General features: G+C 44.5%; 1 protein-coding gene across 1 annotated transcript; it reads right to left on the reverse strand.

The window, feature by feature from the left end:
* Positions 1–366: 366 nt before the first annotated feature.
* On the reverse strand, positions 367–6,024 carry LOC134496925 (vomeronasal type-2 receptor 26-like). Its single transcript, XM_063302641.1, has 4 exons — positions 5,737–6,024; positions 4,079–4,306; positions 1,936–2,062; positions 367–1,268 (listed from the first exon to the last, which is right to left on the reverse strand). Exons 1-4 carry the CDS (start codon positions 6,022–6,024, stop codon positions 367–369), a joined length of 1,545 nt encoding a protein of 514 aa, XP_063158711.1.
* Positions 6,025–16,428: the final 10,404 nt, after the last annotated feature.

Below are 16,428 nucleotides of genomic sequence, written 5' to 3' on the forward strand. Positions count from 1 at the left end.
CTCAATGGCAGTGCCTGCCCTATGGAAGAGCATCCCCCAGGAGATTTAGATGGCCCATCCCTGTTAGCCATTTGCAAGACATTGAAGACCTGGCTGTTCCCACAGACATTTGGATAAGGGAGTGGGTGAATTCTGCTGCTGTTGTGGGTGAACTGAATCTATGTTTCAGTGAGTGAGCTGAATCTATATTCTTGGGCACCAGGGATTATCTGGTGGAGTTGTTGTTTTAATTTTGTAAGCCACTGAGAATCACTTGTGTGAGATGAGCAGCCATATAAAAATAAACCAACCAACCAACCAACACATTTGATACATGGCTAAAGCACTATTGACCCTAAGGATTAAGGGTCATCCAGTTTTATATTTTTATACTCTTTTTATTCGTAGGTTTTCTTTCTTGTTTAGATCAGATCTCCATATAATGATAAAACATTTGGGGAAGAAGATGCAAATCAGTATCCCAACACTGGAGGCTATGATAGAGAAGATCTCCACAGCCATCATGTATTTTCCTCTTGTGCTCAGGTATGTTGGAACAAAGGACAACCAAACACTGCAGAAGACCAACATGCTGAAGGTGATAAACTTGGCTTCATTGAAAGCATCAGGCAATTTCCTTGCCAGGAAAGCCACCATGAAGCTAACCAAGGCAAGGAAGCCCAGGTAGCCCAGGACACAGTAGAACATGAAGTTGGAACCTTCGTTACATTCCAGAACTATTTCTTCTGCCACTGAAGTCAAGTCAGCATCTGGGAATGGGGGAGAGGTTGTCAGCCACACAGTGCATATCACAGCTTGAACAAAGGAGCAGCCAAATACTACCGACATGGCAAGTCTTTTCCCCACCCATTTGGTGACCTTGGTCCCAGGCTTGGTGGCCATAAAAGCCAGAACCACAATGAGAGTTTTGGCTAAAACACAAGAAATGGCCACTGAGAAGATAACTCCAAAAGCGGTTTGACGGAGGACACAGGTCACCTTGGATGGCTGGCCAATGAAGAGCAAGGCACAGAGGAAAGACAGCAAGAGAGCAACAAGGAGCGTGTAGGTCAGGTTTCGGTTATTGGCTTTAACTAGAGGAGTATCCTGATGTGTAATAAAAATCCAGAGGACTGCAGCTGTAATGATAGAACAGAAAAGAGCAGAGCTGGCTAAAATAGTCCCCCAAAATTCTCCATACATCAGGAATGTCAAAACTTTTGGGAGACACAGATCTTGGCTATTGTTTGGGTACTGATCTTCTGGACAAGGAAAACAGTCATCCATATCTAGAAAAGAAATGATTAGTTCAGAAATAGGGCAGTTCTGAAATTCCATTCAGTAATCAAATGAGAACTTAACAATCATCAAGTGATTACTGTTGACTTAGAATCCGAAAACCAAACAAATTTATATAATGGACAGTAAATGGACTGCAAAGGTCATCTGGAACAAGTCTGAAATTCAGCAAGGGGTCTTAATTCGTAATGTAAGAATCACAACATTGAGTGATTTTCCCATTTAGGAATTCAGAAATATCAAATAATGCACACAGACCAAGAAATCCAAGGTGAGCTCTGCTTCTATTGTAATTTGCCTAACCAATTTTGTATGGGTTATAGTTGGGTTCTTGGGGTTCTCTGAGCTTGCTTCTTTTCAAGTAGAAATTTCATTACCAGGCTAGGTAGCATCATCACTGCATGGGCGACTGTAGTTTGTTGGCTGTCTATATGTGGTTTATAACTCTCCCATGAAATGAAGCTTATACAGGAAGAGAAGCAAACTCAGACAACCCAACAGAGATTATTTTCATTTGTTTTTTCATACTGTGATATTCCTTGATGAATTAAACCATTATCATCATCATCATCAGCATTTACTTTTGGATAATAAGAGAAGAAATGTCTCTGAGTACTGATGTCAGTAGACCTTTCAGCTTTCTGCACAACCTCTTACCTTCCTGGTTAGCAATCTTCCCATCAGGGCATCGAAGACAATCATAGCAGCAAAAAGGCTTTGATTCTATCTTTTTCTTACTGTATCCTGAATGGCACTTGCTATTACACAGAGAAAGTGGCTGGGCCTGTCCATTATGAAAGAAGAGAACGTTACTGATGGAGAAGACTGTACCTCCATTATTTATTTGTCTATTACACATACTCAGCCTTTGCAAGTGCCCAGCAGCAGACCCAGTAAGGAAATTGCAACGGTGCAGCTGGGTGGAAAATCATAGACTTTCCAGTTCTAGAAATTAGCACACACCTAATCTCCGGCTGCTCATGAGAATGGGAAACAAAGGTCATTTCCTAACACTGCTCTCTCCTTGGCAGAGGTGTGATACTTCCTCCTCTCATGAAATGAGATATTTGGGCATACCCTCTGTGGCCCTAGAAACCCACCAGCAAATCGTTGCCTAAGAATGTCCTGTTCCCAGATCACAACCCCTTCTTTTTTTTTTTTTATCTTGTTCCTCTTTCTCTTAGGAAGTGGAACCCGGGGATCAGAGCCTGCAATAAAGTCTGATCCTCTTCCTCATGCTTGTGCTCCATCTTTTTAATCTATGACACTTTATACTACCACAGTCAAAACTGGCTCTCAGTGGTTTACCATGAAATAAGCATAAACTCATGCTGTACCATAGGAATAAGAAACCAAGCAGAATAACGTAAAAATCAGTAAACCAGAATCAAATAACCATACAGGAAGAAAACAGCATAATAACCCTGTGGAAGAGTCTCATTTTAAGTGCCCCCAAACATCCTGGGGACCGGATGCTCTACTCATTGGGCACCACTATGGAAAACACTCTCTCTGTGTCCCCCTGACATCTCACAACTGTTTGGGATGATTTTGTGTATCTCTCTCTGTGTGTGTGTGTGTGTCCCATATAGTTTTTTCTGCCATATTTCTCCCTTTTTGGAACACAACTTTCTGTAAATGTGGAATCAGCTTTGGATGGCTGACTATGATATTCCCGATCAGGAAGTTATGTTATTAGGTCAGAGTTGCCATACAGAAGAGGAGAAAAAGGCAGACACAAATGAATATTGATGAACTCCTAGTGAGACTTTTTGGCTCAGAGGCACTTTGGCACAGGACTTGACTGGATCAGGGTTCCCTTGATCCATCCATTCCTTGGCCCATAACTTCCATTTATGTAAGTGTCATCAGGAAATACAAGCATCACCACAACAATTTCATTACCAAAATAAGGGATAATGTGAGAAGGGCTGTTTCATTAACCTTCATTAACTTTCTGCACACATGCTCACATCTTGTTCATGGGGAGGATCAGATAGGAACCTTTTCATAGAACTATTATTGCTGTTCTTGTTGTTATCTGGAAAATATATCTGAATATTTAGCTGAAGCACATCAAAGCTGGGAAGAGATATTTCTGAAGACGTTAAAATTTTACTCTCAGAAATCCCCAAATTAGAGTTGTGACTTCCGCATTTTTTACAATGGTTATTTAACAAGGCCTTCGGTAATAAGTTAGGAAGTCTGAGTTTTTCCATGATTTATTTATTTATTGTTCAAATTTCTGTTACTGCCCATCTCCCCCCAAAGAAATTTATTATTATTGTTTATAATAAATAATAGAAATTTATTATTATTGTTTATAAAAAAAACAATAAACAACAACAATAAAATAATTTATTATTTTATTATTGTTATTTATTTAAACTGATTAGCCATCAACTCCATTTTGTGTAATATCTGTGAATTTATTTAATCTGTTAAACTATTTAATATAATAAACTATTTAATAGATTAAACTATTTTATTTAATTCCAAATTTTTAATTATATTTATCCTTTGCTATTGGGGTCTTTGGACAACCAATACAAATTATAATTATGGTAAATGATGCATGTCACTTATGGAACCCCAAGCCATCAGGTACACCCCCCACATTATTTTTTTCATATATCCACACCCCTCCATTCACACAATGACACATGGCCTGGACACTACATGGAAGAGGAAAAAAAAAGACTTGGGTGGTTTTGTTTCTGAATGTAACTGGTGGGTGGGATAAACATTTTTACCTGCCAAATAATTATGGAAAATCATCTAAGATTTAATTGGACCATACCTGGTTAAACCTCCTAGGCCATGCAATAGATTCTTCAGAAGGAGAGAACATCATTTCTTGGGACTCCATGCTATTTATCCCTCCAATTCGGACTCTCAGAAAAGACTGATTTGGAAAGACAATCCAGTTCATAATGTCAAATCCAACCTCTAACTCTCCATTCTGATTGAAGGAAACTTTTTCCCCTGCACTGTTATTGAAAGATACCCTTCGTACAAAGTGGTTGAGCTAAATTTAAGAGAAGAAGAAAAAGCAAAAGAGTACAGTAGACATTCCAGGACATTAAGAATCATGTTCTTTCTTCTTTGGAGGATGCTGTGAAAAACACTTTAAGAGCTTTAAGAAGTCTAGAAGGCAAGGTAATGTCAGTGCTTCATCTTTAGGCTCTAAAAAACCTTAGGAGAATAGCATCCTTCCCAATCTAGCTTCTTTTACTTTACCTGCTCTCTGCAGTTTACAGTTTATTTGCACAGGACTTTACCTTCCATAGCTGTTGTTTCAGAAGGTTTAGTTTGGCTTCATGGTGTCCTGCTTGATACCTGAAGATGGATGCCTGCATGTCATGCAAAGCATGTGCCACCACAAGGACTGCATTGTAGACACTGTAGCTGGGGCTAGTCATGTCCATTTCAAATACAGATGAAGGGAGACTTCCCAGTTTTTCTTCCCCAGTACACATGACTGCATCTTTCTCCTCCATCATGGAGTTGGGGAATGAGCATTCAAATGCATTTTTCCAGAAGAGCTTCATAATAACATCTTCTTTTGTCATGTGAGGCTTTCTCATCTGAAGAAATTCCTGGAATCCCAACACCTCCGTTGAGTGAATTGCAAAGGATAGAGCACCATGGAGGAAGTCTATGTCTTCATTCCTTTGAAAGGGAAGTGATGTGAAATGCATCTGAGCTGTCAGCACCCAGACTTTAACTTTTGACAATAGTGGTATATCTTCCACTTGGGATATGGTGGGAATTATCCTCAAAATAATCATATCTTCAGCGTCACCATGGATTAGCACTACGTTAGCAGTGCTCCTTATTGAAACCTTGAATGTTTCAATCCCAGCTTCCACAGAATCCAAAATATTATTAGAATAAGTAATTGCTGGCAAAGCTTCAATGAAGGCAAAGCAGATGCCACTCAGGGAAAACATGGGGACCACGTCTTGAACAAACCTTTCACCATTCTCACTATTTGAATACACCATCCCAATCCAAGTCCACTGGAAGTGGAGCATCAATTGGAGAATTCCATTGTATTGATGGTCCGCATTTGGGGACATCTGTTGGTATGAAACAGCCTGTGCTTTTTCATTTTTCTCTGGAGTTGAGCCATAGATGAACTGAAGAAATAGATGGAAAAGTGGGATGGGGAAGGATCATTTTCAATGTTATGGGGAAAAGAAAAGGCTGCATGTAGCAATAGCCCACAAATTAGAAATTAAGAATTAATTGTGATTTCAAACTTCCATTCTAGCCATACTTTACATTCATACTTTAACTAATTAAATCAAACACAATAAATAGCTTAAGGCTTTGCAAGTTCCAGTGGGCCCATGTATTCCCTATCCCCCACCCCCAGACCATGACAAACCCCCACCACTGGAAGGAAGACACGAAAGACTTCAAACGCTCCTGTTTTCCACAAAGGCATCATACCTGTGGCATCTTGTAGAGAGAAAGGATGGTGTTCATGTGGGCTCCAACTGCAGAACTTGGTCCGCCAATGGCAGCTGTTGGTCTTTTCTGAAGGTCACACGTGTAGTTAGGGATGAATCTCTCCTTGGTCGAGAACAGTTCTAATGTGGCACGATAGGTCCATGTGGCAGTAAAGTAACTGTTATAGATGTGGAAGCCCAGGGTGTGATTGGGTAAAATCTGGGGATTTTCATTGATCTCCTTGACTGTAAATTGCAAAGCCAGGAATTGCTGATAGATTGGTGTCATCGCTCTGAAAGGCAAATCATTCGTTATTTCACACAGCATTCAGCTCAAGATACGACACTCAGCAGAGTTCACTGCAACCTATTTTAAAGGACTGGTGTTCATATACAAGAACGTGAGGAAATATTGTCACCTTCAACTAGATATTTCTTACGTTTTTACAAGCCCAGTACTCAAAACATGTGAAATTCATTGGTTAAAAGAATTTTTTCTGTCCCTCCAAACTAAATTCTGTAGTAATACAATGTCCCTCAGAGGAATCATTTTGGAGCCTGAAGTAGTTGAAATACATGGTGCTGAAGCTCATGACAACACAGTGTTTATGCAATTATTTAAAATATTTTCCTTATTTATTTTTCCACAGAATACCATGAAAACAATTTTCCCATTTTTTTTTAATTTCCATCTCCTTACTTTTCAATTTTGCCCTTACCCTGTGTTAATAAAAATATGGAAACATGTAAAAAAGATATTTGATAAAGGCTCCAGTCTTTTTAAAAATGCAGATTAGACCAAGTGAATTGAATATTAGTTTTTACTGAAAAAAATATAATTGATTATCTATACATTATGAAAGGAATACAGAGGTGCTCCCTTCTTTGAAAGCCTGACTTCTTGGACCCACAACAAGTTAAAGTGATGGAAAGTCACAGATCAAAATATATGGATTATGCATAATTATTTTTCTCTCATTAGATAGAATGTTGTTCACTGCCAAAGAAGAAACCATCTCAGATAAGATTCAAAATGAGTATGTATCTCTATGTTTCAAATAAAATTACAGGATTTCATAAAAGAGATTACTAGACGGTGCTTCACTGAAGTCCATCACTGTATAGAATATGTAGACCTTAGACAGAATGCCTACAACGATGAAGTCTCCGGGTTCATACTGCTGGTGAAGAAAGGGCAGAGGCTCACTGATGCTGCATTTAGCATTGGGAGTCAGGCACACCATTGGGAGCAAAAGGACTAAAACTAATCCTTCAAATATCACCATCCTGAATGAAGCAGCTTCTTTTCTTAAGCTAATTCCTCCCCCCCAGGGCTGTCTTTCATTAGTTAGGATAGTCTAGTGTAATTCCCCGTATAAGTAACAATTGTCCAATTTCAGAATTCTAACTATCCTTAACTGCAGGTTGGAATGTTGCACGGTGTTTTCTCCTATCCTTTTATTTTGTTGCATTGCATTTCTCTGTTAGTAGTTCTTGCCACTCATTTGAGATCTATGGGGAATACTGAAGTGATCACACTTAAATGGATAATTGTAGAGGAGGAATCACCAGCTGAGAATTATAGACAAAATGAAATCAGGAGTAAGAAAGCCCACTGGACACTTCCCAGCAGAAATCTTTTTGTGGTTGTTTGTTTTTCAGGGGACTGGGGGATAACAGTACCTGTTTGAGTGGGTACAAGCATTTTCCTGGGATTAAAGATGAAGCTGAAATAAAACTAATTATATTAGTAATCACAATGGAAATATTAACAATTTATAATCAAAAGTTCTGGAAAAGAAGAAAAAGAACTTAAGAAAGTATAACAAACTAGTATTTCTTTGGTATCAGTTTCTCTGAGTTACAAATAGAGTTCTCTATGTATTATGGGAAGCATGAAATTCAGAATTACACTGGATATGTTGGCGTGCCTATTTTAACATTTCAGACAACTCTAGAGATAAGACTCTTAATATTACAATTTTAATACTTATGTTTGTATCAACTATTTTAATGGAATTTTTATATTGTAATATTAATGTCATGCGCTGCCTACTACTGAGTAAAACACAGACACTGATTCAGGGAAGAGCAGGTTCAGGTTTATTTCAGCATAGTGCATAGCTAGAAAAAGCTGAGAGTGAAGGGAGCGTGCCGTTGCGGGGTTTAAATAGCCCGCGCCGGTCAGTGCCCCCCCCCACCTTGAGTTGTGTCATCCCCCCAAGTCCTGTATGCTTCATTGCCGGTAGGTGAGGGGTCGCGGGCCCCTCCTGGTGCCCCGGGCTTCGCTCATAATCGTTTTCTTCCTCCGGCCGGTGATTGCTGTCACCTGGGCAATATCTGTTGCGTTCCTGCTGACAGCTTCAGGTGTGCCTCGTGATCCGCCCTGTCTTTGTCTTTCTTTCTTCCCCCTTTGTGTTCTAATGGCTGGTTCATCCGGCCGGGGTCGTCCCCTTCTCCTCGGGGTCTGTGTCTGTTGTTGTGCGTGCTTTGCTTATCTTTAAATCCCTTCCTCTAGTTTCCGAGGTATTGTCATGTGTGCCGTTGTGCTGATGCATTCAGCTCAACAGTGCTCATGACAATTAAGGATATATGCCTCATGTGGTGCAGAGTGATAGGCAGCAGTATTGCAGCCAAAACTCTCCCCATGACCTGGGTTCAATCCCAGCGGAAGCTGGATTCTCAGGTAGCCAGCTCAGGTTGACTTAGCCTTCATCCTTCCAAGGTTGGTAAAATGAGTACCCAGCTTGCTGGGGAAGGTGATGACTGCAGAAGGCAATGGCAAACCACCCTGCTCTATAGTCTGCCAAGAAAATGTTGCAAAAGCAGCATCCCCCCATGGGTCAGTCATGACTCGATGCTTGCACAGGGGACCTTTCACCTCACGATATTAAGGATACCCAGGGTTATATGTAATGATTTTGAATGTAAATCGAGAACATTTTTCTTTTTAAAAACATGCTTCAACATGGCCAACAATGCACACTATTCCTGTCACACAGTTATTATTTGATCCCTGGAAAAGATACAACTTCTTTAAGAAGGTGCTAACAAATGCAGCATGCATAAGTTCTGCATGAGCTTCTGTACAGCTTCAGATTCCAACTCTTGATTCTGTAGTACTGAGTCCAATGTAATGAAGGGAGAACATCAGTTTTTATCTAATATAGCTGTACACAAGATTGCATGTGACTTTTATGTGTTTCTTTGCTTGTTTGACGGAAGGGACGCGGTGGTGCTGCAGGTTAAACTGCTGAGCTGCCGATCGGAAGGTCGGCGGTTCAAAACCGCGCGGCGGGGTGAGCTCCCGTTGCTCGTCCCAGTTCCTGCACACCAAGAAGTTCGAAAACATGCAAATGTGAGTAGATTAATTGGTACCGCTTCGGCGGGAAGGTAACGGCGTTCCGTGAGTCATGCCAGCCACATGACCACGGACGGGTCCTTAGGGACAACGCCGGCTCCAAGGCTTAGAAACGGAGATGAGCACCGCCCCCTAGAGTCGGACACGACTGGACTTTACTTCAAGGGAAACCTTTACCTTTACCTTGCTTGTTTGACAGATGTTTATCTTTATAAAGTTCAACGTGGTTTGCTGGGCTATTTCCCTTCATTTTGTCCCCACATCATGCACAAAATAAGGAGGTTGACCTGAGACAGGATAACTGGCCCAAAGTCATCCATATTTAAGGGGATCTGGTGTTTCCTGGCTAGTCAAATGTCTTAACCACTATACCAAAGAGTGGAGGAATTCATTAGGCTTAGCTCAAATTTAGGTTGTGGTCTGCCCCCTCCTCAAGAGACCATCACTGGTTCCAGTGGTACTGGACAAATTTCATCCAATTTCCAACCTTCCCTTTGTGGGGAAGATTGTGGAGAAGGTGGTTGCACAGCAGCTTCAATGAACCCTGGAAGAAACAGATTATCTGGACCCCTCCTGATCAGGATTTGGGCCCATGTATGGGACTGAGAGGGCATTGATCACAGTCTTGGAAGATCTTTGATAGAAGCCGGATGGGGGTAGTACATTCATCCTTGCCCTTCTTGACCGGCCAGTGGCTTTCAGTTGATCATGGAATCTTTCTGGACTAGCTTCAGGGCTTGAGGGTGGATGGCACTGTGTTGTACTGGTTTTCCTGGTTCCAATTGGTGTTGACAGAGTAGGATAGGTCCAGGCTTCAGGCTTTGCTATGTAGGGTGCTGCAGGGTTTGGTACATTCTCTTCTCCCTTTTAACAGCTAGGTGAAGCTGCTGGGAGAGGTCATCTGTCCTGTTTCTGGTTTCACTACTGACTCACACACAGTTGCTATAGTAATTCATTAGTACTCAAGGTCAAGAGATAACAATCAAATCATGCAAACCAAAAAGAGTCAGGTGCTTGCTTGAACCACTGTTTTTTTTTTTTTTTTTAATAGGAGCAGGCAGAAGAAAAGTTCAAAATCAGTCCAAGGTTCTGATAGCCAGGTCAGGGTTGTCTGCCAGTCCAGAGGTCAGAGGTTCCTTACACAAACAGGATTCACAGGAATGTCACACAAGGGCTGGAGATCAGACATTGTTTCCAGTTGGTCAGGGTTGCCTCTTAAATCAGGCTGAAGTCAGCTGTCAGATTTATTACCTTGATTGACAGACCCTCATAGAACATCTTTGCCCTACTCTCCTCACTTACCACCAGGGATGGGGACTGGACAGTTTCGTGACATCCTCATCTGACTGCCCCAGCTGTTCAGGTGATGCTAGGAGGATGTTGAGACAGAAATACAACTTCAAGACTATTCAAATGATGTACTCTGGGATAATCTCAGATTGAAAATTACAGGTAATTTTATTTGGAAGTTCTGGGCAGATAAGAGTACTAAATGGCCTGTAGTCAATCAACTCTTTAAACCATTTTAGTTACTGCAGGAGGAGTTTAGGTTGCCTAAACATGACAAAATGGCAAATAAAACATCTCTTGATTTTAAAATTTCTCCAGATCCAAGAGAATGTCATCAAGTCATTGTTGACTCTTGCAACCACATAGATAGATTTTCCTGGGATCCATTGGAGCCACTCCCCCAGCTTAGGAGTCACAACCCTGAATGCTCCTACCACCACTGGAACTGCTTTGGCCTTCACTTTCCACATCTTCTCTAGTTCCTGGTATTTCTCCAGGTTCTCATATTCTTTCTTCCTGATGTTGCTTTCACTTTGCTGTGCTACATCTATCAACATTGCTGTCTTCCGATCCCACAGGTTCTTAACTTGTTATTCCCCATGACCTTCTGTGGAATCCCCCATCTGCACTTGGAAGGTCTAGCCCATACACTGTGCAGATGTTCTTATACCCAATGCCAGCTCCTTGGTTGTGCCATTCAGTGTATGCTGTTCCTGCCTGTGTCTTAAACCTTGCCACTACGTGTTGGACTGTTGCAGAATCAAACACAGGACTCAAAGCAAATAATCAAGGGGATCTCACTAAAGGATTGTGGGTGCCTCCCCTGAATAAAAAAAGGAAGGCACTGATATTTATACATTTCAGAGAAGGAGATGATAAAAACATAAATATTTGTATGATGATGCAGGCATACATACATATCCATGGGCAATAGATCTCAAGTTACTTTCTACCCTTCTTTATTCTGAAGAAAGCCATTGTCTTAGTGGGAAGAAGTGAAGAAACAAACTTATTGAATACAGAGATTCATGGGCTGAGATGCTAATCTACTGATAAAAGTTAGCAAAAGCTGCATAAACTGGAGTGAGATCGTTTTCAAGGTTGTTGCCATATTCCTTTATGTTTCAATTTGGTTTAACTGGAGCCATTGTCATGTTCACCGTTTCAATGTCTTTGATACATCGTAACGTTTCGCATGTCATTAGCTGGATGCGTGTTTCATCTTTCTCGGGAGGATGGGAGTAGTTATCTTTTGGCTTTGCTTTGGAATGTATTTACATTATCTACTGCGCTCAAGGTTACTTTCCCAGGCTAGCAACTCTGACGATTGCTAGCACCTGTGCCGGGCGGGGCTGTTACGAGGGAGGTGGGATACGTTTGCACCAAGGGTTTAAGTTTGTATTTGGCGCGCTTTTGCTCATTCTCAGCTTTCTCTGTATTTGCCTTTAGTTCCTTAATAAATCAGATTTCATAAAGCAGCCTCTTGTGAGTCTGAGTATTTGGGCTAGGGCAATCATTACATAAAGCTGAGAATCTAAGATCCTAACTCCGCTGGCCCCTGTCCAGGAAAAGACAAGTTGCCTAACCCTGTGAGGGAGAGCGCCAGCGATGACCGAACCCGACATCGTGAGGATGGAAGAAGGGGAACCGGACTCGACCGTGAGGCAGCCCGACCGACCGTCCCAGGGAGGGGAGCTGTCCGCCATCCTAGAAGAGGCGAGCTCCGAGTCGGAGGGTGAAGCCGAGGGTCTGAAAACCGCCCCGGAGACTACCGTGAACTCTCCGGGCGAGTTGGTCACCTGGGATGAGACCCAAGGGGATGCCATGGTGGCGGGGGGCCCATCCTGGCGGCAGAGATACCCATTATCCCCCAATGTGGTGCAGGTGCAGCCAACGGAGGGCTCCCCCACCCCGGATTGGATCCGAGTGCTGGAGTCAAAAATGGACTCGTTAGAAGCTATACTGAAACAGCTGAGCTTAGATGTGACCTCATTGCGGGAAGTCCGGGAAGAATCAAGCCAACGGTATTCAACCCCTTCGTCCCATGTGCAGTCCCCGGAGCAGCGACGGCCGGTGCGGAGGCACGAAGGGGACCAGTCGGTCCAGATGGAAACCGCGGCATCGCCAGGGCGACCGCCCCGGGGCCCCGCGCCGCCGCGAGCCAGGGAAGCACAAACCCCTGCAGCACCGGCGGCGGGGCGCAGCCCGACGGGAGGCGGGATGAGAGACTTCCCGGTCAAGTTTGATGGGGACCCGACCAAACTCTCATTTTTCTTGACGAATGCTAAAGCCTACATGGAGGAATGGGGGTCGCTTTTCCAATCGGAAAACGCAAAGATCATTACCATTGCCACCAAACTGAAGGGGAAGGCGGCAGACTGGTATGTCCAGATGTGCCAGTCGGAAGCGCCTGAACTGGAAAAATTCGATGAGTTCCTCTGGGCATTGAAACAACACTTCGAGGATCCTTTGGCGAAAGAGAGGGCAAAGCGAGCCCTGAAGGAACTTAAGCAGGGGTTCAGATCCGTGGCGGATTATGCTTTGGAGTTTAAAGCGCTGGCTGGGAAGGTGGATGACTGGTCCCAAGCCACCATTATAGAGCTATTCAAGGATGGCCTGAATACAGAGGTGCTGCGCTGGTCCTTGGGGAGGGACGACCCATATACGCTGTACGAATGGATCCTGCTGGCGGGGAGGGCTGAACATGCCCATGAGATCTTCACCCATCGAAAGACCGCCAAATCAGGGCGGGAGGTGAAGCCCAGCCACCCATCGAGCACCGGGGGAAAACCAGGACAACGACCCTGGGATGAGGAGCGAGAGAAGCGGTATGCGAAAGGCCTGTGCCTAAGATGTGGTAAAGAGGGGCATCGAGTGGCGGCGTGCCTGAAGGCAAAGGGAGAGGAACGGCTCGGAAAACCGCCGGCGAAGTCCCCTGCCTTGCCGAGGAAGCAGAAAGCCGCGGTGGCTGAAACCGAGGGAGACAATGCGATGTTCTACGAGGAGGAGGGTGAGCCCGAAATCCTGCAGCTGGCGGGAAACGCCAGCCACCTGCTTTAAAGGGCGCCGCAGGGCAGGTGGTGGAAGAAGGGCGCGAGCCTTCATCGGTGAGTGGTAGTTACCGTATTCTCACGGTGAAATTGAAGTTGGGCTCCCAAACCAAGACTGTAGAAGTATGGGCCATGATTGATTCGGGGTGTTCCCGGTGTCTAATGCACCCCGATGTGGTAGCGGCTTTGGAGCTACCTACTTTCCCATTACAGCGACCCATCGCCTTTACACAGCTGGATGGGTCCATGGCAGGGGGCAAACCGGTCACCCATTTCACAGGGCGGGTAGCCTTGCAGCTGGGCAGCCATCGGGAAGGTTTGTCCTTCGTCGTGGCTCCAGTAGGGGGTCCCTTGGTGGTGTTGGGGGTGCCCTGGTTGGTGCAGCAAACCCCCCAAATCAACTGGGTTTACCGGACTATCACATTCAGGGATGGGTTCTACCAAGCGACTGAGGGGAAGGGTGCCCCAGAGGAGATGGTGGGGGTTGCGGCAGCTGCGACTCCGCATTGCCCGGCCCCTCCTCTGGAAGGCTTGCCGGCGGATTACAGGATGTTTGCTGATGTGTTCGGCGAAAAGTAAGCCGACCAGCTGCCTCCCCATAGAAAGACGGACTGTGCCATCGAGCTGCTTCCCAACACCCAATTGCCCAAGCCAAAGATTTATTCCATGACACAAAAGGAGTTGACTTTGTTGAGAGACTTTGTGGACAAAAATTTGGCGCGCGGATTCATCGAGCCGGCGAATTCACCGGTGGGGGCGCCAGTTCTTTTTCGCCCAAAAAAGGATGGGACATTGAGACTTTGTACCAATTTCCGCGGATTAAATGCCGTCTCAATTTCCAACAAATATCCCTTGCCATTGATCAAAGACATGTTGGCACATCTGGCTAAGGGAAAGATCTTCTCTAAACTTGATTTGAGAGAAGCATACTATCGTGTACGAATCAAGGAGGGGGATGAGTGGAAAACTGCATTCAATTGCCCGTTGGGAGCCTTCCAGTATAAAGTGTTACCTTTTGGGTTGGCTGGGGCCCCTGGGGTATTTATGCAATTGATCAATGAAGTACTGCATGAACATCTGTTTAAAGGGGTATTGGTGTATTTGGATGATGTATTGATTTATACTGAAACCATGGAAGAGCATGTGGCTCTGGTAAAAAGAGTATTGAGTAAACTCAGATCAGCTGAATTGTATGCCAAACTGTCTAAATGTGCATTTCACCAGACCCAAATTGACTACTTGGGGTATAGAATTTCAGATAAAGGCATAGAAATGGACCCTGCCAAGGTGCAGGCTATCATGGACTGGGAAAGTCCCCGCACCCGCAGGCAACTTCAAAGTTTCCTGGGGTTCAGCAACTACTACAGATTATTCATAAGGGGGTTCGCTGAAATTGCCTTGCCGCTCACCGAACTGCTTCGAACCAAGGGTGTGGGAGATACTCGGAGAGTAAAAAATCCAGGGGCGCTGTTGCGCTGGACGCCTGCTTGTCAAACGGCGTTTGAGCGGCTAAAAGCAGCTTTTGTCAAAGAGCCCATTTTACAACATCCTGATCCCTCAAAACCTTTTGTGGTGCAGGCGGATGCCTCCGATTATTCCATTGGGGCATTGTTGATGCAACAAGACGGGACAGGGTGCCTCAAGCCATGTGACTACTTGTCCCGCAAGTTCTCTGAGACTGAGAGACGTTGGCATGTATGGGAAAAGGAGGCATTTGCAGTAAAAGCCGCATTAGAAGCCTGGCGGCATCTGTTGGAGGGGGCGAATCATCCCTTTGAAGTATGGACTGATCACAAAAACTTAGAGGCTCTTAGTACCCCTCGCAAACTGAGCCCCAAACAGGTTCGGTGGGCTCAATTTTTCAATCGATTCAATTTTCAGTTGAAATTTATCCTGGGGAAAAGGAATTTCTTGGCTGATGCGTTGTCCAGGCAACCTCAGGACTCCGGGGCAGCGCCAGAAGTGGTCAGCACCCTGTGGACAGCGCCCCAATTGGGTATGCAGGCTGTGACGCGTAGCCAAACACGCGCGCAGCAGCCTCCCACTGCGGACGCCGCCCAGCCGAACGCTTTATCAATTCCCTCCCAGTTGCAACAAAAGTTTCTAAAAGAACTGAAAACGGATACGTGGTTGCTTGCGAATAAAAACAATGTTACTTTTGACCGAGGCTTCGCTTGGAAATCTAATCGCCTCTATGTCCCTGAAAGCCTCAGAAAAGACGTGTTACTACGTTCACACGATGACAAACTGGCAGGTCACTTCGGGTTTGTAAAAACCCTGCACCTGGTTCGGAGACAGTTTTGGTGGCCCACATTACGTAAGGATGTTAAAGACTACATTGCCTCCTGCACTGTTTGTGCCATGTCTAAACGCAAGGTGGGTAAGCCCCAGGGACTGCTGCAGCCGGTGGCTGCCCCTTCTTGCCCCTGGGATGAAATCTCCATGGACTTTATTGTTGAGTTACCACCCAGTCAATGCAAAACAGTCATTTGGGTGGTCAAAGACTATTTCTCAAAACAAGCTCACTTCATCCCTTGCGTGTCCATTCCGTCCGCACGTCAGTTGGCCCGCCTATTTCTTGTACACGTGTACAGGCTACACGGATGTCCCTCACGTTTGATTTCGGACAGGGGCACACAATTTACTTCACAATTTTGGCGTGCGTTCCTGAAATTGTTAGGCACGAAGCAAGCCCTGTCCACGGCTTGGCATCCCCAAACGGACGGGGCCACAGAGGCTTTAAATTCTACTCTGGAACAATACCTCCGAGCTTTTGTGAATTACCAGCAGGACAACTGGGTAGACCTCCTCCCTTTTGCTGAAGTAGCGTATAACAATGCAGTGCATCAAAGCACTGGCCAAACCCCATTTCGTGTAGCCCAAGGCAGAGACTTTGTCCCTATCCCTGATCTACCGCAACCTACCGGCGGATCGGCCACTCCGGATAATTGGGCAACGCAACTGGCAGACTCCTGGCCAATGATTCAAAAGG

The sequence above is a fragment of the Candoia aspera genome, chromosome 4 (genome assembly GCF_035149785.1).
Source record: "Candoia aspera isolate rCanAsp1 chromosome 4, rCanAsp1.hap2, whole genome shotgun sequence".
Taxonomy (NCBI): Eukaryota; Metazoa; Chordata; class Lepidosauria; order Squamata; family Boidae; genus Candoia; species Candoia aspera.

Coding starts and splice junctions, on each gene's coding strand:
- LOC134496925 (XM_063302641.1), bottom strand. CDS start 6,024: ATGACACCAATCTATCAGCAATTCCTGGCTTTGCAATTTACAGTCAAG. Junction 2,063..4,078: donor GGCCTAGGAGGTTTAACCAG/GTATGGTCCAAT, acceptor CATAATGGACAG/GCCCAGCCACTTTCTCTGTG. Junction 1,269..1,935: donor GAAGATTGCTAACCAGGAAG/GTAAGAGGTTGT, acceptor TTTCTTTTCTAG/ATATGGATGACTGTTTTCCT.